This window comes from Dermacentor andersoni, chromosome 6, assembly GCF_023375885.2.
Source record: "Dermacentor andersoni chromosome 6, qqDerAnde1_hic_scaffold, whole genome shotgun sequence".
Lineage (NCBI taxonomy): Eukaryota > Metazoa > Arthropoda > Arachnida > Ixodida > Ixodidae > Dermacentor > Dermacentor andersoni.
The window spans coordinates 143,712,815-143,739,417 of NC_092819.1; the positions used below are offsets into that span (position 1 = coordinate 143,712,815).

General features: G+C 46.0%; 1 protein-coding gene across 1 annotated transcript in view; it reads left to right on the forward strand.

Moving 5' to 3' along the window:
- The window catches only part of LOC126523616 (uncharacterized), a 43,805-nt gene extending 18,205 nt beyond the window's left edge, over positions 1-25,600 (forward strand). The window contains exons 4-7 of the mRNA XM_050172212.2: positions 6,473-6,532; positions 14,228-14,335; positions 16,474-16,505; positions 25,480-25,600. Coding sequence (XP_050028169.2) covers positions 6,473-6,532; positions 14,228-14,335; positions 16,474-16,505; positions 25,480-25,600 — 321 coding nt within the window. The remainder of the gene's footprint in view (positions 1-6,472; positions 6,533-14,227; positions 14,336-16,473; positions 16,506-25,479) is intronic.
- Positions 25,601-26,603: the final 1,003 nt, after the last annotated feature.

The window sequence follows — 26,603 nt, forward strand, 5'->3', positions numbered from 1 at the left end:
TTCGACGTTTCCTTCGCATTGAACCGAAAAATACACAAAGGTCCATTCGATCACTCCTGCTGCCGCGATTCCTCACTTATGCATTTTGACAGTGAGTTTCCGCTCGCATCGAGCGAGATGTGTTCATTTTTACCTGTCGCGCGGGTGACACCGTGCTTGTTAGTTTACTTAAAACACGTTGTCGCGCTAGTCGGCGCACAGATAGAGCGCTGTCTCTGTGTGTACGTTTCCTTCTACGCCTTCGTTCTGTCGCGCTTATACATTATATAATTATTTAGTAATTAAGCGAATGTTCACAAGTTTATGCGGCCCATAAAACAACTATCCTTACTTCGTATAGCTATCTACTAATTTGCTATGGCGATTGGTGCTGCGCCTTTCGGGCGAAACTGTGTCTTTTTGATTTAGAAACATTTCGTGTTGCTGTTATTGTGGCTTTGACCATCGAAATTGGTGTAGCCACGTGGACAGAGCTTATACAGAGCCGAGCTGATAATAGAACGTTTTGTACCGCGTACGTTGCATACGTAAAATCATTCTGCAAAGTGCGCATGTGCAGAACGTAACACGAACGGTACGTGATGCGCATGCGGCGGCCGCGTGCGCACGCATCTGATTCTTGCGCGCGTACGTCGGGAGCATCGCGGACTGCTCTCGTGGTTCTCGCTTGTTCGGGAGAGCGCGAGACAAAGGATTTTCGCAACATGGCGGCGTCGAAGGCGACCAACGGAAGGCTGTCCTTTTCCATGGCCTACGAATTGGCTTTGCAGCGTGATGTTAACGCGCAGAACCCATTCTAGGATCCTGCACAGTGGGAATCCTTAGCAAAAAAATATGTTTTTTTGTTTCGCAGAAAGTGTTCAGTGGCATTACGTCATTACGTCACCTTGGCGAGAACAACAGCGTCTATAGCTAGAACGATGGTTCCACACACTGCCGTACGCAGCCAACGCGCTCAGACGCACCCGGCGTCTAACGACGCTCGCCCGCTTAAATACGTAGGTGTTTCCCTGTACTAAAATTCCAGGGTCTTTTAAGATCTCTCTTAGCAGGTGAACGGCGAAAGCCTACTCTTCCTCTCATATCATTCGTGTCTTTATCTTTGCCTCTTCTCTTTCTCTTCTTTCTTTTAGTCATTATTGACCCTGTATCCTTCAAAGCACGCTTAGGCATATTGTTTCCATAATTCATCACAACTAAACCTTACTGCACACCACTAAGCAAATACCTTTAGCGAAGTTGTATAGCTTTTGTTTGTTTGTTTTGTATTGCGTTAACATTGTTAGAGGCGTTCTTTCATCTTTACTAGCTACCATTTGTATAATTTCTTGGTACTCCTTTTTTGCTACATCACACAGTCGTTTTGTTTCATTTATCGCGTTGTTTATATTGTTAGATATTTCTTATTTCATGTTTACTCGCTCGCAATGTATAATTTGTTTGTACTCCTTTCAAATTCCCTGCATCCTCCCTTCACGCAATCCTCTTTCAGGAGCCTGTGACGTCACTGAATAAAAAAAGTCATTATAAGTCATTAGTGATCAGTAGTTGTGGTCATTACAAGCCGTCGTTAGACATATTGGTCATTTCGTGGTCATTATAGCCATTACAAATCATGAGCAGTGATTATCTTTATTACTACTCATTCCTATACGTATCTAGTAATTTCTAATCAATTGTGGTCATTACAAGCCATCGTTAGACATATTGGTCATTTCGGAGTCATTAGTAGTGATAACTAGTCTTGATTAACTCCAACCTCTATTACAACGTTATCTTTCACTAACTGTCACTATCAATCATTTTCTTTTTTCTTTATTCTGTCTTTAATCTGTCTTCACAAGGCGTGATGACGCTTCGGCGTATACTCCGGCGGTCAGGTCTACTGACACAAACTTCACCATGAGCCTAGAAAACGCTTCGTCCTAAAAGCCCTGCCGGGACACGCACTGCTACGTTTCGCAAAGTGCATACGTGCTGCGTACGTATCGTCATGGTGCAGTACTAAAGCTATCTAATATTACTCGGTAAATCGGATAATGTCGGGTAAAGGTGTGCGACAACTTTGAAATACAATATGCGCAAATCCAGCTTAAATGGTAATGCGTTTAATTCCAGCACACCGATCTTAACTGTGTTCACTTTGTCTAAGCAGCAGCACCCTGAAGACGCGTTACACCAGTTGCGAGACAGTATTTACTACTGCGTACGTTCTCTACGCAACGGCTTTGCGTACGTGAGATCGCTACGTTCTGCAATGTGCGCATGTGCGGAACGCAACGCGAACGGTACGTGATGCATACGCGGCCGCCGTGTACGCCTGCATCTTGTTCTAGCGCGTGTACGTGGGAAGCCTTTCGTGCTGCTCTTGTGGCTCTCGTGTGTTCGGGAGAGCGCGAGATAAGAGTTTCGCAAGATGGCGGCACCAAAGGTGGCCAGCGGAATGCTGTAATTTTCAATGGCCTGCGATTTGGCTTTACTGCGTGAAGGGAACGCGCAGAACCCACTCCAAGATCCAGCACGGTGGGAATCCATAGCGAAAAAATATGAACTTTGTTTTTCACAAAGTGTTCAGCGTGCGTTGTTCGCGCGAAAGGCTTGACTACCTGTTGGCGCAGTTTGTCGCATATGTCCGTGCCAGCCTCAGAAAGTGAATGCTCGCTTACGTACGTAGTCATTTCCCTGTACTAAAAGCCCGGACCTCGACACGCGCTTCTGCGTTCTGCAAAGCGCTTGCGTGCTGCGTACGTATCGTCATGGCGCAGTACTAAATGTGTCTGATTAATGGTCGGGCCTAAAGAAATATACGCGTCCAGGAATGCTTGGACGGCAGTACCGCACTTTTTTCTGGATAACGGTTCACGTAGGCAGCTTTCATGGGCACGACCAGGTGCTTGAGTGCATAGGTAGGTACCTTCAAGCACAGTCGTATCTCAAGCGTCTTGTGACACCGTCTCTCACCGCCGTGTAATATGTGATGCAGCGTGAGCGAATAGTTTCAGAATAGGGGCCTCAAAGGCTTGGGGCCCCGAAGAGCTTTGCGGTGGTTAGCGTTGCGGCACGCAGGAGTCACTAAAGAGTATTAGGACAGGGCTTTGCGTTTGTCGTTAGCCTCTTGCGCTGACAGCGCCACTACCGCGTCAAAGAAAACCTATTAGAAACAATTAGGTAAGATTTACCATTTTATAATAAGAACAGTAACTTAGACTTTCGTGTTCTCGCGTTTAATTACAATTTCGAGGTTATTCTGACGGAATAGTCCTGCAGAAACCCGCAAGGTGGCGAGAAGTAATTAATAAAGGGAGAATCAGACATCCACCCGTTCGTAGCCAATGCTACAAACGAAACCCATACGGGTTCCTCGAAAGAAAAGCCTCGTAGTTGAACAAAAATTTGTCCTGGTCCGGGACTCGAACCCGGGACCATCGCCTTTCCGGGGCAGCCGCTCTACCATATCAGCTAACCAGGCGGCTAGCAGATGGCGGGGCGAAGTCGAATTTGTCAACAGCTGGAAGCAAACGCAAGAGTTTGACGTAATAGTTCTGCGACGGTCGGCCCGGCATTGCACTATCTTAGGTATCGGCCCACGTATGCGGAGGGCTTGACGCCTGCTTCACCTCCGCCGCGGGTCGAGCCGGCATTGCACTATCTTCGGGATCGTCCCACGCATGGTGAGTGCTTGGCGCCTGCTTCACCTCCGCCACGGGTCGAGCCGGCATTGCACTATTTTCGGGATCGGCCCACGCATGTGGAGTGCTTGACGCCTGCTTCACCTCCGCCACGGGTCGAGCCGGTATTGCACTATTTTCTGGATCGGCTCACACATGTGGAGTGCTTGACGCCTGCTTCACCTCCACTGCGGGTCGAGCCGGCATTGCACGTTCTTCAGTATTGGCGCACGTATGGGGAGTGCTGGACGCCTGCTTCACCTCCGCCGCGGGTCGAGCCGGCATTGCACTTTCTTCTAGATTGGCCCACGCATGGGGAGTGCTTAACGCCTGCTTCACCTCCGCCGTGGGTCCGCCCGGCATTGCACGGTCTCCGGGATCGGCCCACGTATGGGGAGTTTTTGCTTACGACACCGAAATTTCCTTGGACGGTAGAGGTATAAAGCTTCGCTGTAAAAATGATAACCGTAGTCAGTTCTCCTAGCTTGCGAATTTCACACGTTACCACCGCTCGAGCCCAGTTTGGTGCTAGGTTACAGCTGTCGCCTCGATGGGTGCCACCATGTTTGTTGACGCAAATCTTTTGTGGCAGCTTTTGGGGATCCCGCTAAATCAGTGGAATAGCGTGCCCGATGCAAAAGCCATGTGCACTTTTCTTCTCGCGCGTACGTAATCTCTCCGACGCTATCTTTTGGGGCCCGAAACGTTTGGGGCCCGTGTTCTAAAAGTGTCTATGACGGAACATTGACAGGTGTATTTATTATTGCGATAGCAATATATAAACACTCCAGGTGCCTTTCTGCCGTCGGTGTCGCCGTCAGGTTTCGTACGATATCCAAGGGCGATAAAACCGTTGCCGCGCGCCGTATGCTGCATGCGCGAGTGAAAGAGTGGGAGGTGCGCGAGCGAGGAACGCGGCCTGGATGCGTGCCCTCTCCTGACGCGCGGGAGGCAGTGGAGTCAGGCGAGGGTGGATGGGTGTCCTTCACCAGCGGCTTCTAGGGTGCCGCCTCGATGTCCTCCTCGCCGGCCGTTTCATAGAGTGGAGACAACCGTGGCGTTTCCTACGGTGTTGGCCACGCGAATCGCGGACGCCATAGTAGACGCCTCCGACAGACGCCGTCGGGACGCGTTGCCGGCGCTCGCGTGTCTCGAAACGGTCGCCGAAGCGTGCAGAGTGCGCGCCCGTGCGGGCCTCATCTTTAGAGCGATCTGCGATCTTTGCAGAGCGCGCGTAGTGCCGGTAGCTTCGTATGCGCGGTGCTTTCGACGTTTCGTTCGCGTTGAATTGAGAAATGGATGAAAGTTAATTCGCTTGCTGCTGCCGGGATTCTTCACTTCAGAATTTTGACAGCAATTTCCCGCGCTCATCGAGCGAGATGTATTCATATTTACCTGTGTGTGCGTAACACCGTGCTTGGTAATTTACTTAAAACACGTTGACGGGATAGTTTGATTGAATCCATGACAAAATGTGTAAGCGCGACTGAACGAGGGTGTAGAACGAAGCAGACATACAAAACAGGGCTGTCTCGGTGTATCTGTTCCTTTCTACGTCCTCGTTCAGCCACGCTTACACATTGTCATTGTTAATTTAGTCAGTAAGCGAACGTTTACAAGTTTACATGGACGATAAAACTACTATCCTTAGTAAGATCTTGATGAGGGCTACTTCGTTCATATCTAGAAATGAGGTTGAACAGCGCGATTAAAACAAGGACACTAGGAAACAAATTCCGCAGACAGCGCTTGTCAGTGGTACTTGTTTCCTGGTGTCCTTCTTTTATTCGCGCTGTTCAACCTCAGTTCTGCTATCTTACTTTGTACAGCAATCTAATAATTTGCTGTTGCAATCGGAGCTACGCCTTTCGGGAGGCACCACGACTTTCCCCCCGCCTGCTGCTGCATTGAAAAGCGCACTTAAAGAATTGGGTCGCAGCTTTCGCCCGTCATTTTCGACCACTCCCTTGATTTTAAAATCGTTCATTCGTGAAAATTGTTGAAATTCAGCAACCTATGTTGTCAGCTGCCCGTCCGTTCGCGTGACTTCCTTATTTTCTTAACCAAGGCCTTCCCGCTCAGTGTCCTTTGTGTGATGAATGAAATTATGCAATAAGTAAAGAAGTTGTTACGCAATCTCGTAACTTCTTTGAACACGGGCTCTAAATTTCTTCGCAGCTCAGCCCGAGTTGGCATTTGCTTTGACAGCAATGGGTGCGGCAAACAAATATAAAAACATGCTACACGCCGATGCGGATTTAACCAACCTGCGCTGGCGGCACGAGGTAATCAGTACAATTTTGCACTGCCATCACCTGCGCTGCAAAATGAATAATTCAGCGATGATCCTAGCTTATATAGCTTGCTGAAGCTGATGTTCCCGATCAGACAGGCAGCTGCCATTGACCATAAACGGTACGGGGCGCTCTGATGACACAGCCGCTCCTGCTGCGTCTTTGTGCAAGGCACACGCTTTACCGCACGACACTTGATGCAGTGTTGCGAATCGTCGTCCATAACACGGTGCCAAATTTTTGGGGAACTTGCGTTACTGGATGGAGACAATCAGTAGAATGTTGCGCTGCCGCCACCTCAGCTGTCATCGTCCATTATAAGGCCAATAACGCGTGGAGTAAGTCGCTATTGTTGTTTCGTTCGGCGTTATGAGAACGAACTACCGAAGAGCTTCTAGGCTATTTATTTCTCACTCTGCCCGCCTTAGTAAAGTTGTGCGCAAGGCCCAGCAAACATCTCCTGCCCTTTTTTTTGCTTACGGACATTTCGTGCACGTTTCTCTCCGGCAGGATACGATGGAATCACTCATGGACCTACATCTCCTCGCATCTGTGGTGCCAGCATACAGAGTAAGTGGAAGGGCAGTGTTCCTGTTCACGCGGGTATCTCGAGTACGTAAGCAACGGAAGATGGTGCGAGGAGCATTGCGGAGTGTCTTGTTAAGCTGCTCGCAGCACTGACCTTATAGGTTTTGCCAGACCGCTTTGTGCTATGTGACGTCAAAGTGCATAGACAATTGGTGAAATACTTTGGCCTACTGGGCACCCCAGACTTTGCAACACTTTGTTTACTTTAATTCTATGGCCACTTAAGTTCCGAGCCTGTTGTTCTCCCCTGGTTTCTTACGGATTTGCTTTTATTTAATATTTATAATAATGTCGTTCTAGTACTCAATACTTGTCCAAATACATGCGCGTGCGCGACTGATATGACTGTTGTTTCGGCCTATAGAACATAGTGTAGGTGCCCTATGTAACATATTTCTATTGGTAACCAGGCTAAGTAATATTAACATTTATTGGAACCTCCCCGCAGGGGCGTCTGCGTCAGCAGGCGTTTGGTGTGTTGCGACACCACGGACCCGAGAACGTGAGGATCGGACCGCCCCCGCGTGTAGCCGTGCGCGGCTTAGCCGTGTCCAGGGAAAGGGGGATCCTGGAAGTTGAGCCAATGCCGGGTGTTCGGACCTTTAAGGCCCCCCGGCGGAGGCAACACACCTCTTTGGCCTCTGCTTCACGTAGACGGCACCCCCGGACTGACGCACCCGAAGGAAATCGGCAGTCGCCTCTTCCTGTCTCTTTCTCCCGAAATCTTAGTCTTTGTCTCTCACTATTTGATCTTTTCTGTGATCTTCTCTCTTCCATTTACTTCCTTTCTACATGGCGGCTAGGGTTAACCTCGTGTGGCTATCCTACCTTGGATACACCATATTTGGTTATAGTGACGGCCTACGACTGGCGTCGTGCAGAGTTGCACACAAGCTCTGCCGCGTCCCCTCGTTGGGCTCCGTGGTGGGCGGTCGGAGCTGTTGCCGAACATACACATTTTTCTCATGGCAGCGCAAGCCTCTATTCTCTATGATCGGCGTCTGAAAAGATGCCGCACCGAAGCAACGTTCCAGTTCTCTTTTCAGAGCAACGCTCCATCATTTCCCAAGTTCTATGTACTGCACTGCGAAAACAACGTACCAGTGAGAAAGCTCTCCATTCTTAGTGGTCAAGTGTCTTAAAGGAAAAATCGGACCTACATACAAAGCCTCAAAAATGTCTAGCGGGGACCTCCTCCTAGAACTAAATGATAAAGATCAAGCGCAAAAGCTCACAGAACTTACCAGTATTGGTAACGCAACAGTGACAATTTCACCGCACAGAACATTAAATACAAGCAGGGGTGCAATATCAGAGGAAGATTTTATTGGCTTAAGTGACGAAGAACTGCTGGAAGGTTTCCAGGAACAAAATTTTACCAAAGTCCAAATAATTGTCATCCGCAGGAACGACCAAGAAATCCCCACAAAACATGTAATACTCACCTTCGGAACAAGTGTAATGCCTACCTCCTTGGATGCAGGTTATGTAAAGGTAAATGTTAGACCATATATCCCGAACCCTAGACGATGTTTCAAATGCCAAAGGTTTGGACATGCTTCGCATGCATGTCGAGGACGAACTACTTGCGCTAAAAACAGCTCCAACGATCATCAAACTGGCAATTGCACCTCTTCCCCACTTTGTGTTAACTGCAAGGGAGATCACCCAGCTTACTCGCGGTCCTGCCCTTGCTGGAAAAATGAAAAAGAAGTAATTGCTCGAACTTTAAAAGAAAAAATCTCGTTCTATGAAGCCAGAAAGCGGCTATCGTACCTTCCGCGAAGAAGTTACGCCCATGTGACGCAGATGGGGGCAGCGTCACAGAGGTCTCAGGAGTCCTCCGAGACCACGCACAGTGGTCCCGCAGTGACCTCTCCCGCCCCCGTGCTGCAAGCAGCCGGCGCTGCTGCATCCTCTTCAAAGGCCTCGCAGACACCAGTCCCGCAATGCCCTAAGATCAAGCGAACTCCGAGGCCCGAGACACGTGTCTCGGCGCCAAACTCTCGGTCCTCCAGCGCCTCAGAGAGAGCGATGGAGGTCTAAACAAAAACCCCGGTGTCATCGACACGGAAGGACAAGTGCTCTCTCGAGCGCGGTAAGAGGGACAAAATCCCAATAACCACCTAAAATAAGAAGGCTATAACCTAAGCGTTATAGCTCCATTGTATCTGCCTTCTTCAGATCCATGTCACCTAACATATTTGTTATCTTCCATTCACTCGTTATTATCATTTCTTACCCTTCAATTTTATAATGGCTTTTATGATCCATTTGAATTGTAGAGGTCTCTTACATAACTTAGGTGACATAAAAGACCTGTTATTTCTCTCCCGTAGTATTATGCTTACAGGAAACAAACCTAGGTGAAAAGCACAAAAACATTTTAAAAGGCTTCACTGTTGCACGGCGCGACCGTACTCAGGCCAACCGGCTTTCAGGTGGTGTAGCTATTGTTCTACAAAGAGGCATTGCAGCTAGAGAAGTTACCATTAATACTCTATTAGAAGCCGTTGCTGTCACGGTTTTAGCACATAAAACCATTACCATTTGTTCAATGTACAATCCACCACATGCACATTTTAGTGTAAGAGATCTGGAGTTAGTTTTAAACCAGCTACCTATACCTTTTTTAATAGCAGGTGATTTTGACGCTCATAACGTATTATGGGGTAGCAAAACAACAGACACCAGGGGACAAACACTTGAAGATTTTATCCTGACAAACGAAATATGCCTTTTAAACACTGGTGCGGCAACTTACTGCTCCCCAAGCACAGGAGCTATGAGCTGTCTAGATCTGGCGCTGTGCACTCCATCTCTCTTGATCGATTTTAAATGGAGTGTTATTAAGAATCCTTATGGCAGTGATCACATGCCCGGCATTATTAAAATAACATCTCCTTTCCCTACAGTACCATTAAGACCACCCCGTTGGGAACTCCATCTGGCAGACTGGCCTCTCTTCAGCGAGAAGGCCAGTCTTGGTGACATATCAGATGATCAAACGATAGACGAAATGAATGAAAAGATTATTGCCTCCATACTTGCTGCAGCAGAACAGACGATCCCGCAATCCTCCGGCTTCCTAAGGAAAAAACTAAAACCCTGGTGCACGAGTGAATGTACACAAACTAAAAAAGCACAAAACAAAGCGTGGGGTATCGTTCGGCGATACCAAACACAAGATAACCTCCTATATTTCAAAAAAGCAAAGGCGTCAGCCAGGTACACGCGTAGGCAAGCCGAAAGACAGTCTTGGCAAACGTATCCTCCATAAATAGCTCAATAACATCCAAAAGAATGTGGGATCGGCTTCGTAAGTTTAGAAGCAAGTACGCTCCTTATACGATCCCCATACTCTCACCTCCAGGTACACAAACGAATTTAAAAGAAGAAGCAGACATATTAGGGCAGCATTTCTATAACATATCAAGCTCACTAAACTACTCCACTGAATTTCAAAAGTATAAACAATCAGCAGAAAAACAAAAGCTTCCGACAGCAGGAAGTTCCGAGAGATCATATAATGCCCCCTTAACACTTCCGGAAATCAGCAGAGTACTCACTACTGGCAAAAAAACAGCGCCAGGTCCGGACAGAGTACGTTACACAATGCTCGCACACCTATCTCCAAAAGCAGTTAAGACATTGCTCCGCTTTTGTAACGTAATCTGGGAAACAGGAAAAATGCCGATTGAGTGGAAAGAAGCCATTATAATGCCTTTCTTGAAAGCTGGAAAGCATCCTACAACAGCCACCAGCTACCGTCCTATAGCACTAACAATCTGTCTTGCCAAGTCCTACGATTCCATTATAAACATCAGATTGGCATACGTCCTCAAAACTGAGAACCTGCTCGACAATCATCAGTGTGGGTACAAGAAAGGCTGCTCTACAACAGATCAGTTAGTTCGGCTAGAACACGAGATACGTGCGGCCTTTATACACAAGCAATACTGTCTCACTGTTTTCTTTGATCTAGAAAAGGCGTACGACACAACATGGAGGTATGGTATCTTAAGGGATTTAGCGGATTTAGGGATCCGCGGTAGAATGCTTAAATGTCTTGCTGATTTCATGTCCGATCGAACATTCCAAGTGCGTTTAGGAACGGTGCTGTCCCGCGTACTTATTCAAAAAAACGGTGTACCTCAGGGATGCGTATTAAGCACAACATGGTTTGTCGTGAAAATGAACTCGCTCAATAATGTAATTCCATCCTCCGTAATGCACTCCTTATATGTGGACGATCTACAAATTGCGTGTCGTGCAACGAACATCGCAACCTGCGAACGACAAATTCAAATTACATTAAACAAACTAACGCAGTGGGCATCTGAAAACGGCTTTCGCTTCTCAAGTGAACAAACTATTAGTGTTGTCTTTACACAAAAAAGAGGCGTACAACCAGATCCCATCCTTAAACTACAGGATGCCACACTACCCGAGAAACAAGAACACAAGTTTCTGGGTCTTCGGTTTGATAAAAAGTTGAACTTTCTCGCACACATCAATAGTATTAAAATCAGAGCGAACAATGCACTTAACATTCTAAATATCCTCTCCCGGAACCGGTGGGGCTCTGACCGTAAATGCCTGCTACACATCTACCGCACTTTGGTGCGTAGCATATTAGACTACGGTAGCATTACATATTGTTCAGCCAGACTATCTTACGTCCGACGACTTGATCCAGTCCATAGCCTAGGACTACGACTGGCATGCGGTGTTTACAGAACATCACCTATACAGCGCTTACATGATGAATGTAATGAGCCTCCTTTACAGCATCGCAGAGCGCTACTAACTGTTTCCTACATACTCAGAATCCGATCCTCACCACAACACATATGCTACAACATCGTCACACAGTGCAGCTCACGCTTATATTATACAAATAAACCAAACATGATTAGGCCGCTTATCTTGCGATACGAGGAATACTGTCGGGATTATGACATACCTTGGGAAGTCCTCCAGGTTGCCAGAAAGCCAGAACGTTTACCCCCGCGGTGTGATTTCATAGCGTTATGTGATTGGACACTAAGACATTTAAAGAAAAGAGACACACCACCTCAACACTTTATACAAGAATTCCGCGCTCTTCAAGACAAGTATATAAACTACATAGAATTTTATACTGATGGCTCTAAAACGGAAAAACACGTGGGTGTAGGGGCCGTAACAGAAAATTGGGAAATAAGTATTCGATTATCTCAGCATGCCTCTGTCTACACAGCTGAAGTGTACGCAATATGGACGGTAGTTCAAAAGATCATTGCTGACACACTTGAAAACACTGTCATATACACATATTCATTAAGCGTACTGAAGGCTCTGCACATGAAATCCCAAAGTGAACCCTTCTTAGGCGATATTTTGAATGCATTATCGTCAAACAAATATGGCAGATCAATTAAGTTTTGCTGGGTACCAAACCATGTTGGAATATAGCGTAACGAAGCAGCGGATAGATGCGCATCAATGGCAGCGTACAAAAACATTCAAAATACAGCACTTCCATATAAGGACAGTGTCAATGCGATTCGGAAGGCCTTGACGTCAAAATGGCAACGCGATTGGGACAACTGTTTAAGCAACAAGCTTCATCTAATTAAGCATGTAATTGGCGAGTGGAAATCATGCAGTCACCAGCAACAATTCTACGAGGTGATCTTGTGTCGACTTCGAATTGGACACACATCTGACGCACAATTTCCTTCTCTGAAAAGAAAATCCGCCAACTTGCGAAAAATGTAATGAAGCTCTTACAGTCATGCACATCTTAATAACATGTCCACACATCGTACACTGAGACGGAGGTTTTTACACAGCCTGTATAATTTGCACATTCCATTACGCCCTGCCCTATTACTAGCAGATGACCCCCTAGTGCCACTTCGTAACCTCTTCGACTTTTTAGAAAAAACTGGTTATTTACACCAACTATAATGTAATGCAGGTTTACCTGCCCTAACGTTCCGTTTTATTTTGTCTTGTGACTGGCGCAGCACGGCCTTAGTTGCCTTTGTGCCACTAAACCCTAACTAACTAACTAACTATTGGAACCTGTCTAAAACAAACAGACTGCGCTTACGCAGCTCGCACAGATGGATCGAGGCACATCATCCTGTCTTCTCGCATAAAAACCATTGCGCATATAGTTTTTATCTTTCTGTTGAACGTGTGGATAATGAGAAGTACCTAGGCTTACGCCTGGATGTTAGCGTCTCGCGGAGTACTTGAAAGCAGTTCGTCAAGATTTGTTCCCAATGAGGTCAGTCTGTGGTTGTTCATTGAAGATGAGGGCCCACGAAGGACCCACTGTGTTAATATTAATATGCGAGTACTAACGCCATACAATTTTAGTATGAGATAAACTCATCTAATAGTGCACAGCATATTGAACGCTGTGTTGCTTGCGGTGCACAATGTCATAAAGGTAGCACGCAAGATGGATTCTGACGTGCTCTGACTTTTTATCTTTGATCTCATGTACGGTATTGTTATTATGTAGTCCATCAAAGTGCTGAATGCGAAAATGCTGTGCGGGCGACAGATAGGACATGTTGCTTTCCGTGTATTGCTGTCTACAATAAAAGCACGCGCCGTAATTTCTCCTCGTTTGTTTGACCAAATGGCAAGTAACGATACAAACCACTGCCTATCTTGCTTAGGCGAGGTAATTGTGTGCTAGAAACATAGCATATTTATTAGATGTAGTAAATCGGGTTGTTCCAATTCCTACGTCTTATTTTTCAGCACACTAGTGCGCACCTATGTTGCGAATAGCGTCAACTTCGCCAGTAGAATTGTTTTATTACTGCTTCGCGATTTGTTCTTAGCTTGTGATTATGTGACTTATTACTTAATGCTGGTGCTGTATTTGATTTTGCGCACGAACGTTTTTTCTAAAGGCTGTCCAGCTAACAAATATGCCTTAGGCGTATGCAGGTTAGCCGCCGCCTTGAGCAAGCATTTCCTTACGAACGAGCTATTGTCATTATTATTATTATTTGGCAAGAAGTTGGAGGGTAAAGGCGCAGAGGCTGCTTATACGAATTTTATACGTTCTTTTACATTGTTTGAATAAATTATTACGAGAAATGGTGGAGTTCAAATGTTTTGGGACATTCAAGACCGCTGATGCGCAGCGTAGTGTACAGACGGTGCATAGTGGAGAACGAGTAGAATCTGGTCAGTATACATTATCTTTGTGTAGATCTACGCCCTTTCCTAAAATAATCATCAGCCTACATTGTGTTCAAATCATGATCATCCGAGCTGCACTCGGCCGATGTCATCACTAACACTGGCTGGTATGGGAAGAATGTGAACTGGATAATGCGATTTCACCCATGCAGTAGCCGTCTAAGCAGATCACAGCACTCTTATGTAAGAAAGGTGAAAGAAAGAAAAGTGCCCAAGTAGCCAAGGCGGTGGTGTCGAAGCGACGTACCCTTCTTAATAGGCAGTATCTTAATCCACGTCATTGCGACTAAGCAAAAGAAGCCTCTAAGTAACAAAAACAGATCTTGAAGGCTGTGCATTTGTGGGCTCCATGTGCTGTGAATGATCCGATCGCGAATGATTGGAAGCAAAAACACGTTGTGACCACCGTGTTTTGGAGAACTTCTATTTTCGTTCTTTCTTTCTTTTTCTCTGGCTTTATAGTACTACAAGCGCATGGTCCTCGAAAAGGCATTCCCACGTCCTGAGTTCCGTATAGACTGGGTCAGCGACCTCAGCTCCACGCAGCTCTTTTTCTACAACTGGGCCTTGGTGAGTCCATGGCGCACACTTGCTCTTTGAGGGCGCTATATTTCCTAGAACTGGATATCATTTTATTCACACTGCGACCTATCAGTCGTGGCGTGCTCTTGCTCGAAATGAAGAAAAACGCCGTGTGGCCTGAAAGCTCTGAAAAAAATTCAAATCGCTGTATGACGGAGTGTTAAGATTTAGAGTTAAACAGGAGGTGTTATTTTGGTCATTTTGTAGAATGCGCGGTGTGTAAGTTCATTTCGTCACTTTGAAAAACGAGAGAAAATGGGACCTGTGGCCCAGCTAGGTCGCAGGTGCCAGCGCCTTCTAATTTATCCGGGTAAATCTTGCGTCGCAATCGTTTACACTATCTATTTTTCTGCATTTGAGATATAGTACGTAGTGTTGTATAGGAATCTTGCAGAGCCTATATCACAATGAATGTTGAAGTTAATGCGATTAGCCAGCATTGAAGCAATGTAGCGACAGGCCGTATTGCCATCGCAGAGACGTGCACGCAACCGGGTTCTGCCCTCGCGCTCCCGACTGCACAAGTTGCGCCATGTAGCGGTGCTGCCTCAAAGTCGGCGCGTGGCACCGGTGTGATTCCGCCGAGCACCGGAGAAATACTAACGGATATTTTTGTCATAAAAACGTGGCACATACGTAGCTAGTTGCTAGACATGCCTGGTTGGTGCCAAAGGGATTCAGTGAAGAGCGACGCATACCTAGTTGCTGTCACGTCCACTGCAATGTGGCACAGACCAAGTGGTACACAACCAGTGCTTCGATATAGCATCATGGCGGTTCGTTAAACAGCGGCAGATACCCAGTGAGCGAAGTTGGCGCCACCCTGTTCCTCAGCACAGCTGCGCGATGGGCTACGCATTACACCCACAGACTACCCACTCTTAGTGACCCTAGTTGGCGGAAAAACAGTCAGACACGGGAAGACGGAACCCCTGAAAGTGCATCAAGTGCCCTAAGAATGGTAATCGCAATAAAAGGGCTAGGGATGATGGAATTTTCGCGAACGGGCTTCCACTTTTGGCATTGCCTTTAACTTATTGGGAATCGTCCTCATAATCGTTTTACCAACGGTAGTACCAAATTCTATACAGAAATACAATCCTGTCCTCATAATTATCACTATCAATCATCACCACCCTCATCGCCATTATGCACAGAAGTGCAAAATCGCGCTCTCAATTCATAACGGAACATGTCTTCATGATAATCGTCAATCTTCGCCACCACACCCTTACCACCACTTTCATCGTCGTATTCATCACCATTATGGCGGCGGTAATGTCGAGTACTATCCAGCGATTTGTAACGCCCCTGTTTTCTTTGTATTTTTCATCATCATTATCAATCATCATCACAACATCTATTGTTGTTGTGATCATCTTACTGGTGCGGAGAACCAAGAGTAGGTGAAGAAAGTCGATCTGATGGGACAAGCCGCGATCGCTTTTAGTAGCCAGCTTATTTTATGCATGGTTATAGTTGTTTCTGTTCCTGTTTATGCATGGTTCATGGTACTTCGTTCTTGTCCTTTCTCTTTCTGTCACGCAGTAGCAGAGCCACGTTCACTCCAGCAATCTATAATGATCTTGTCTTGCATCAGATGATTATGTAATATTCCCTCAATTTTCTCGATCTCATCTCATCTCCTAGTCAGCTGCAATAGTCGAACGCATTCAACTTGCTTTGCTGATGATTCTAGTAACATATGCCGCGGGTTATCTTCTCGGCATTGCATGCATCGTACAACACTTCCGTTTAGTCTAAACGAGATTATCAGCCACCCTAGTTCACTCGCTAATCTACACTGTCGTGCTCCTACCTGGCAATGCTACGCCTGTTATCTAACGCTCGCTGCGCTGCCCTTAGCTCTATCGCAAGCTTCTTTATAATTAGTGAAGTTTCACCACCCTAAGGTAGTATGTGTGGAATGCGGTGATTTTCCGCGTAGTTTTCAAAAGTTGGCCGCACATGAGGACACGAATATGTGTGCCATGCGCGCATGGTTCATTTTTGCTCGCCTTGTAGACTTGATTCAGGTGATCTTGCTCCCACCTGAATAATTGTTCTATATAAGCATACTCCTTCACGATTGCTTCTAGACTTTTACATGGGTTTTTCTGTTACAGTTGCACTGCGGCAGTGATATGGGCAAAGAATTGTAAGTATCATTTTACATGCATATTGTGACGCTCAAACGCAGCACAGATTTCTGTTATGGAGTAAATACCTCCAAGAAGACCCAGCTTCCAAGAAAGCTGTGAAAAGTTGTATAGTCAGCTATAGACGAAAACTTGTTCGATTAGTAGGTAAAGGCAAGGCGCAGAAGACCAGGACTTAGGAACAAGAACACAAACGACAAGACGGGCGCCCGTCTTGTCGTTTGTGTTCTTCTTCCTAAGTCCTGGTCTTCTGCGCCTTGCCTTTACCTACTTCAAGCATGAACCAACTAGCCCAAGCAAGAGTTTTACTTGTTCGATTAGGTAGCATTTTAAAAACAAAGAAAAAACGCGTAAATGCTTTTAGTTAGTTACCAATGGAGAAATTAACCGACGTCACTGAACTCATGGGGCTTCGTTATTCATATTGTGGCATTGTAAACAAGAGAATCACTGGGAATAGGAAAAATGCAGTTTCTGCTTAGTCAGTGATCAAACCCCTTAGTTTGTTTTCTGACTGAAGTAACACGTTCGAGTTTTGGCATTCGGTTTTGTGGGCCCACGTAAAATGTGAGTGATGAGCGGCGTTAACAGTGCATCTTAGAAACAACCGCTGTAAATGTGATTAGAAACGCAAGTAGAAAATGGCTGCATTCGATGTTCGATACCCTCGCATGAACTATTTCACTCCGATAGGCTTCCTGAAAATATTTTGTGTATAAATATGTAAACAGCAACCATGAGCTGGAGATCAGCTACTTCAGGGGTTGAGTGATAATTATGGTGCACACAGCGACAACATAAATGCACATAGAACATTGCTCTCAGCGGCACATATGCACAATAGAGCTGTTCGAGATCTTTCGGCAATACTTGTGATTTCATAACAGGTAAATCGCAGTTGGTGCTGTCCGGCGCGCCGAGAATGTCTCGCAGCACCAGTGCCGCTGCAAGCGTAATGCTGGCTTCAAATATTTTTTTTTTTTAGAGAAGTCGCGCCAGCAATCACAGAGAAGGTGCTGCGTGTCACTTGGGCGAAACTCGAAGGCCGTTGAGCAGTAGTGTAACCATGACACTTGAGTTAGAGGAAGCGTGATGTTTTACGCCTGGTATATATGCATCCAACGAAAACATTCCGGTGTTTCCCATCTAAGCCAAAGTACAATATTTTACACAGAGTTTTGAACGAAGGTGAATGCTCCAGACACTCCCGAGGCTGCATTCATTCCAAAGCAATTAATCGTTTGCCTTGTTCATTCATTGCTCATCCGTAAAGTTAGCACAACAGAAAGGCACCCGCAACGCACACAGGAACAAAAGACAAGGACAATCGCTACTGTTAGCCACTTATTCACAACCCATTAAAATAACCAATAGCGCTTTTCCTCGATTTTTTTTTCTGTGTGCGTGATCTTTACGCTCAAAAATTGCAGTTTTTCGTAAAGAGTCTATACATTTCATACGGACTTAGAAAAAGCAGTGAAACTAATTGTACATGACCTAGCCTCGTATACAAGAGTTACCAGAAGAAACGAAAATCTTTTTCTGTAGCACAAATGAAGTCAAGCTGTAATATGTTAGCACGTCCCGCATGCATAATAAATCAGCGTATTAGATAGCTGTGCTAATAAATAAATAAATAAATAGGTAAAGAAATAAATAAATACATAAATAAATAAATAAATATATAAATAAATATGGGGTTGGGTAGAAAGGTCATTTGTTACTGTGAAGTCCTTTCAACAATCCAAGTTTTTATTCCTTTGGGGATCGAGCGAGTGTCTACCATTTTTTTTCGTTAATTTCGGAGAGAAGTGACCCAACACTGCAATGCTATCAACAGCTGAAAAAAACTAAAGGCCTTGTTGGGTCGGGACTAGATGCGTTTAACGTGCCGGCATAGAAAAGAGGTTGCACTAATTTACCGGACATGTTCCACAGGTGACAAAGCTGCAATTTTTGTATTGTTTTCTTATAAAACTATTTCTTTATATTGAGCAAGGTCAATGTGAGTGTACAGGTGGGGAAATATGAAAATGATTACCATTTATTTGCCATAGGAAATGCCACTTGTTATGCGAGCTCAAGATAACATTTAGTAGCCATTCCTTAATTATGCGCCCCAAAATATGTCGCTTCGAGACGCATTGTGATTAAGCTTTCATCACTATGGGGCCTCAATAATATGAGGTGGCACGTGCAGTCTGGAAAGGAGTAATGGTGCAAGCGCTAACGTTCGCAAACAACATTCTGTGCATAAAATTGTATATCTTGTTGGGGCCGGAAGTTAACCAAAGGTCGGTAGGCCGGTAGTCTTTCGGAGCCCACGTCACGTGAAACCACAAATGAGGCAGTGCAAGGTAACATGGGCTGGGTCACATTTGGTGTCAGAGAAGCACTGGGCAAAATTAGTTTTGAAGAAAGACTCAAGAGCTTGGATAAAAAATGGGCGGCTAAAGTGTACAAGCATCTATACCTGAAAAGCGTGGACACAGAATGAAGCAAGAGGTCAAGAAAGTTGGCAACCAAGTACAAGGTAACTGAAAGTGTAAATAGACAACAGGGAGACATCATAAAGAAAGTGATAGAAACGGAGATAGTCACTTGGATGCAAAGAATAGAAACAAAAAAGACCATAGAGATTTACAAGAATAAGACGAAAGAAATTAGAAGGAAAAATCTGTACCATGACACGAATGGCAGTGCCTTGCTATTTGAGACTCGAGCCGATTGCCTAAGGATAGAAACATACCGGAGAAAATATTTGCTACTAGATGAGAAATGTGTATGCTGTGCCAAAAATCCAGAAAAAAACTCAGCACATCCTACTGAAATGCGAAGGGATTGATCCAGCGAGACCCGTAGTCAACGTGCACCTTCCAGAAAGGCTTGGACTTAACGTGATCTGAAGCATCAACGGGTCACCAGCCGAGATAAACAAGAAACGTTTGGAGTATTGTTCGAAAAAAAAAAGCATGTGAGAGATTGGCAAGACCGGATCCATTACAGGCATAGGTAGCGATACAATGTAAATGGAGAAGCTTTTCAAGTATAGAAAAATGCCGGAGTGAAAAGCATGTATAACTTACCTGAAGCATGTATGCAAGCAACTCGAACAGGCTAGGTGATTATTTATCACTGTTCCGAAGTGAATGTGAATCCGTCATCATCATAACGATTGCAAAATGTATTTCAGTATACTAAGACATGAACCAAACAGCTGAGCGCTGGGCTCGATGACTTCGTTATCCTGCTATTCCCTTTCCCTTTTTTAACTTACCTGCGGTTTTGTTACACCCATGCATGTTGAACTGCTTACTCCGTCTTAGGATGTTTGCATGAGGGCGTCGTTATATGTATATGGATGCGTGATGTAGCTTTAATAAATTTGGGTGGTTTTTATTAGCACAGGCAAGCTATAATCTTCGCGCTCATTTGTTATTTCCAATCTTACGCAATGTACACAATGAACGCAACAGAAGGCGAGCAGTCTACACACTGTTGTGAATCGTTGTTATTTCTGAATCGTTGTTTTTCATCAGCTTTTTTAAAAATCAGTTGGTCATTACTTTTGTTGTGACAGCCGCACATGTGCTGAACGTTCGATTGCCACTACGTGAAGGATAAGTTGAGTTAACGAAATTAATGTCAAACCATTCCCTGATGTCAGACATTTGTGCAGATTTCCTTTGGAAGGCATAAGATATAGTTTACGCAATTGAAACTTTCGAGCCGCTTTTTCGGCGGTACTTTTATTCGATTTCGTTTGCAGTCATTTAGTGATTCGTCACGGCGCCTGTGAGGTTGGAGACATGGCTATCATATAACTGAACACACGTACATGTTAGAGGCTGTATAGTGTATATTTTGTAAGATAGGTCAATGTGTGCTAGCACGCGTCAGACTAGAAGAATGACACATCTTTATTGAACGCGTCTTCGTGCTTTTTTAGCCTAGCACTCATATTACGGTAGCCATGTTGTACACTTTTACGGGGACGAGGTTTCGCGAGCTTCAATATAGCGTCTTACTGGGCTTAAAGGTGTTGTGAGCAACAGACACTTTGCTCTGGCATGCTTGTGCGACGCCTCTTCTTTGTAACCACTCGTGTACCCTTTAGCGAAGGAGCGACCGCAGTGCTGTATTGACGACAGGGCTAACTTCCGTGTTGACTGCAGTGCTAACGGTCTTCCACACGACATCGCTGCAATCATCTGCCCATCCACGTTATTGAACTTCATAATTAACATATTTACCAGCGAGCAAACTTGTACCTAACCATATTTTCCTTGTGCATTTCATTTATTTTCTGAGCTACCCACCCCTTATATAATACCCCCCATTCTGGGGGCCTTTAAGGTTATAAAGTAAAGTGAACTTGCAATACTGATTAGAAATGAAGAAACAAAAGTAATTTTTTCGCTTGCTGTATTGCGATACGGTGCGCTTGACAGTAGCTTTTATCTGTCTGTGCCTGTGCGGCCACCACTGTACCCTCGGAGGTCGAAAAGTATATAGAAGCACATCGCTTCTTGAAAGGCTGTAGCACGAGATATGCTATAGCACACAGCTGCGTAGACCGGAGATAAATTTTGTAGTTGTAGCTATATTTTGTCTGGAAAACCTATGACTGTGCCCCTCGAAGTCACTGCGTGGTTTGTTGAGAGATTGGTGCCATCTCTATAATCTTCATGTCCGATGTCTCCCAAAGCGCTAGTATGTGAGTGAACGAGTGTGCGCTTCGAGCATGCAAGGTTTTAGGGACATCTACACTTAAAATTTTTTTTCTTGCTAAATGGCAGTTTTCGCAATCGATAGTGGTAACACTTTCGTGACATTGTTAACATGAGGCCTAAAGGAATCTGGGGCGTAAAGTTTACCTAAATAGAAGAAAATATTTACTAGGGCAGCGCATTGCGTCCTATGGTGACAAGCTTCGACTGCAGACTGTCAGAAAGCCAAACAAAAGCTAGAAAGGACCCGACTTGTGACCAGTGTAGGAGTTGAGGAGGACGTCGGGATGAAAAACTTGAGAGGTTTATTTACATTATTTACAGTGAGAGTCCATCAACAGTCTTAAAGTCATTACGGGCCGGCAGCAACTCGGACGCTGCGGCCCGTGGCAAGAAGCTCGAAAGAGATGAATCAAGGAATGCTCTAGGAATGCTTTCATCATCATTGCCACTCTCTTTAATCGCCTTTATGATAGCTGGCGTTTTCATCTGTTAGTCCGCCTCAACTCCCAAATCGTCGCACACCAACAACAAGTCTAACCTCGTCAACCTTCTAAGATCCATGGCAGCTGCCCCGACTGGTGGTAGAAACTGTTTTCCTTAATTAATTTGTGCAAACACACAATGCAACAAATTCCTGATTCCCAGAACTATCAAAATAAACACACAATATTTGAAGTCTGGCGAATCAAAAGGAAAAAAACCACGCGCTCACTTACGGTTGCAGCACCCTGCCACCTGGTTCATTGGTCCGCTGTTCCCGGTTCCACAGGACTCCCTGGGTCGAAGGCTCGCTCTTCTACGCTACTCCCAGTTTCTTAAGACCTCTTTCGACGAAGGCTCTCTCTTCTTCGCTCTTTCCGGTTCCTCGCGACTCCTTTGGACCAAGGCTCTTTTTCGCTGTTCCGGGTTCCTCAGTATTTCTCTCGACGAAGTTTGAACCAGTTGTCAGGTTTGAGCGGCCGTAGATGTAGGGAGGACCTTGGCAGGAACTAGGCGAGCAGGGTTTATTTGCAGGATTTACATTTAAAACAAGACATACATCGACAGTCTAGCGTGACTCCCATATGGAGCCCGCAAGACTAACATACAGCAAACAGCTTACGAGCATACAGCTCACGAGTACATTTCGAGCATGACAACGAGCACTCAGCTCCCGACGATGAGCACACACTCTCTGCTTATAAGCTCTCTTCCCGCCCCCCTTGATTCCAAGCGAACGGAAACGTTCGTCCAGTCATCGTTCGCCGTCACCTTTCAACGTCACCCAAGATGACCCGCCCTTTTGGAGGAGGCGGGCTCACATACTCGTGTTGCACACACACACAGGTGTAAAGGTCCGGAGCCGACGTCAGAGGGCTTCGTAGAACTCTGCTCCGTCAAGGGTGGCGCTGGCGGGTAGCACATTCCTGAGCTGACCCCGAGCCACGTGGCTGCCGGTTATTCGCAGTTCTCTTAAGTGCGCCCCGTCCCGTTGGTAGGGAACACGTGCAGCGGGCTGAAATAGCTGGGACGTTGTCACCCCATACGGCCATTCCTAACACCAGCCGCGGTAGCTTATGGCGTTTTTCACTGGTCGATTCGGAGCAGGATTGTTTGCTCTGGGGCAAGGAATCCAAATTTTACTGCTTTATCTGGAGAGGGTTCGCGCGTTCCACTGGTCATTTCGGATCAACTCGCTCCGCGCCGGATCGCTCTCACCTGCTCCACCACCGAGGCGCAGATTCGGGCGGAAATAGCTCGCGTCACAACCGTCTTCTAGCGAAATCGGTACCCGGTTGGTACGCACAACATTGTGTTGCTTCGCAACATGAATGCGTTCGATGCTGCTGCAGAACTCGCGTTTAGCGATGAGAGCTCGGACGACAGCGATTATGAGGTGACGCAGGTGCTGTACAAAGCCTTCTATGCACGTTGTCCATGCACAATGCTTGCAGGCGCGACATGGAAATGATGGACTCTGCGACTGCCGCGGTCAAATTACGCACGGGGGACAGCGAGTTTGGTTGCCGTGGAAGCGTACAGAGCGGAAGTCGGGCATGGTTTCTGGAACCAGTTTGTGCGACGTGTACGCAGACTTCCTGTGTGATCCCCAGCGGAGCGTTCTTGCGCTCCGCTGGCCGATTCGGATTTGTGTAACTTGAGCGCTCGCTCGACGATTTCGGCGGCCGTTTCAAATCGACCAGTGAAAAACGCCATTAGTGAATATGGCGTTGCATTGCTGAGCTTGAGGTCACGGGTTTGATCCTAACTTTGGTCGTTGCGTTTGGATGGGAGCGGGTTGCAAAAACACTTGTGTGCTTAGAATTGCGCGCACGTTAGAGAACTCCACTTGGACGAAATTGATCCAGACTTCCTCGCACAGTGCCGTGTCTCGTATGAGATGTCAGTTTTGTCAGGTAAAACGCCAGAATTTATATTCAAAGTTTTACAGCTTGCATCAGGAAGCATCGGTTATGGTACGTGGGCAGTTGCGGGGCAACGCCATGGCAAATTATGCCACACCATGATGCAAGAAGCCTGCGGCGTCTGTAACGTGAGCTGGCGTGATAACAAGGAACTCACCCTGAATCGGGGCCAGAAATGTCCATGACGACGTGTCAAAATGGTATCTTGGGGACGTCAATGGGGATGAAGGAAGGGTGCTGGCAGGCTGTACACATTTCCACGATCTTAGCTGGTAGAGGTTACAATATTCTATACACGCAGCGTCAGGTGTAACGTTACATCGTGGACAGCACGGCAGCATAAACTAATATTGAGTCCATTACAATGCGCAGCATTGCGTTACTTTTTGGCGGCGATCGTTTTCAACCGGGTTGTTACCGTTATCGACTTGTCGCTCGACGCAAGACGCAACAAATTGAAGAATGTCCTGCCAGAAGACATGGCAGTATACTTCATGGAATAATAGTCAACTGAGCTAGTTGGTTGATGGCTAAGATGAGTTTGGACAGGTGTACCGAAGCACAGGGCAAACATAGAGAGATGTAAGCGACGGCCTCGTCAGTCTCGCTCTGCCTCATGTTTCAGTTCAGCTGTAAAAACTCGTCACAGTGTATGAATCTTCTTTATTTTAACACATGTGACTATGTCACACCTAATCAAAAACAAAATATTCAATCCAACGTGGCCCTTGGCGCTACTGAAGCAGAAGTTCGTGGCCTGCAGGAATGGCCGTAAATGTGCTTCCTTGAAAGATAACTTCCTATATGAGCAGAGATATAAGTGTAGATATTCAGTGGAGACACCACTAGTCATGGAGGCCTTGCGTAATGAAGACGTACATAACGCATACATATCTTGGCAAATATCGATAGAATTCTCAGCTATTCTAATTTTCCACAAGAAAAGCGGAGAATCGCCTATCAAGAAAGGGGTAAGGCAAGTAGGCAGAATTTCTGCTACGCTATTTATAGCATGCTTAGAACAAGTATTCGACCACTGGGAAGGATAAGAGTGAGGATCAACGGCGAACATTTCAACAGCCTTGGTTTTCGGACAACAGTGCCCTGTTCAGCAACGCTGAGGACGAATTGCGACAAATAATTGTGGGCCTCTACCAACAAAAGGCAAGGGTAGGGCTGAATATTATGGGGAGACGTAAAGGTAATGTTCAGTATCCTGGCAAGGGAACAAGAATTCATGATCAGCAGAATGAGTGCAGGAGGTTAAAAGAAGATTGAGAGCAAGTTAATGACGCCGCAAAGGGCGATGGAACGAAAAGCGTTAGGCGTAATGTTAAGCGGCAGAAAAAGAGCGGTGTGGATCAGACAGCAACCTGGCGTGGCCCATATTCCGGTTGGCTTTATAAGAAAAAAAATGCAGCGGGCCCAGCCACGTAATGCGCACAGTAAATAAACAATGGACAATTATTGCTGTAGATGGGTGCCATGGGTAGAAAATTAGGTGGTGAGATGAACTGAGAACATTTCCAGTTGCAGTTCGCACTCGGTTGCAGTTCAGACTTATCTAGTGCAGGTCAGGTGTAATTGCTGATCGCTGGGACAGCCTTCGTTCTGCATTGGTGGTGAAAATAGTCAGCTGTCGCTGATGATGGTGATGCTAGGGTCGCATATGAGGGCAGCCCTTAAGTCGGACACTGCATAAACTGACCATATGGACTGCAGCACGTATTGTTCCAGCATTTAAAGCAACGTTTTTATTCTGAATATTTCAAAAAGCATCTAAGCACTAACAGCAATCTTAAACTTTTCTTGGGCACCTCTCTTTTCATTTGCAGGATTGACCTCACCGCCAAGAACAACCCTTACTTCCACACATCATTCAGGTGCGAAAAAGGAGCCGCGATGTACAAAGCCAAACCATGCATCCTCTGGAACACCACCAGGATAAACTACTGAGCTGCTGAAAAATAAACCTTGTTTTTGTTTGTGTTCTTTTAAAGCAGCCTATATTTAAGTAGGGGAACTTTCTCTCTTCGCGCCCATTGAGATGAGGAAAAAATTCGGAACAGTTAGCTCCACTTGACATGTACTCAAATAAAACATAGATGCTTGTTTTGTTGTGATAACCAGTGACGAACGTTGCCATCTAATTGGTTCATTGAAGTGCGGCGCATAGCCAGTGGTGCATACCCAGTGATACGTACCTACGAGAATTCACCGCATTTCTAGGCAGCAGTACCTTCGCGGTGGGCTGATATTGTGAGGCTGCGCAATTTTCGGAACCGGTTCAGGAATTCGGCCTGATATGTCGGTGCAGAAATCTGGGTTCAGCTCGTAAAAATGCCGCGCATTAAAAAAGAAAACACAGAGCGAGTTTCTCCTGAAGGGCGAAGCATTAAAAGTTCCAGCATGGTTTAGCGTCACGCCGAGGCTACTCGAAGGATGTCTTAGCAATACACGACGGCGATGGGTTGGCGAGAGGCAGCACGCGAGGGAACTGCTCCTGCACAGAAGAGAGCCCTGCGAGGCAGTCTGCCAGCAGTTCTGCAGATGTCGTGCGTCGAATGTATGGGACGAGACCGGGGGAGTTATTGCTCTGCGCGGACCACTGTACGCAAATATCTGCGCAGCAGCTACGCTAGTGTGTGCGGACAATGGACATGGAAGTTGCAGAAGGTAGAACGCCGCTCTGGATTCACTGCACAGACGATTTAACCTAGTGGAACGATTTTGTGGAGATAGCATGACTTCACCTACTCGTCGCTTCATTTTTTCCTTCTTTCTTTGAAGCCAAGCGCACTGATCTCTGGAGCCTTAAACGGGCTGCGCCCGCACCGGCGATAGCCTGACAATCTGGTGGCGCGAAAGCGTCTAAGGTATCTGATAATCGCTATGGCACATAGAAACACAAACAAATTTTAGCTAGCCAAAGCTCAGAACCGCAAGTCGTCTGCAAATA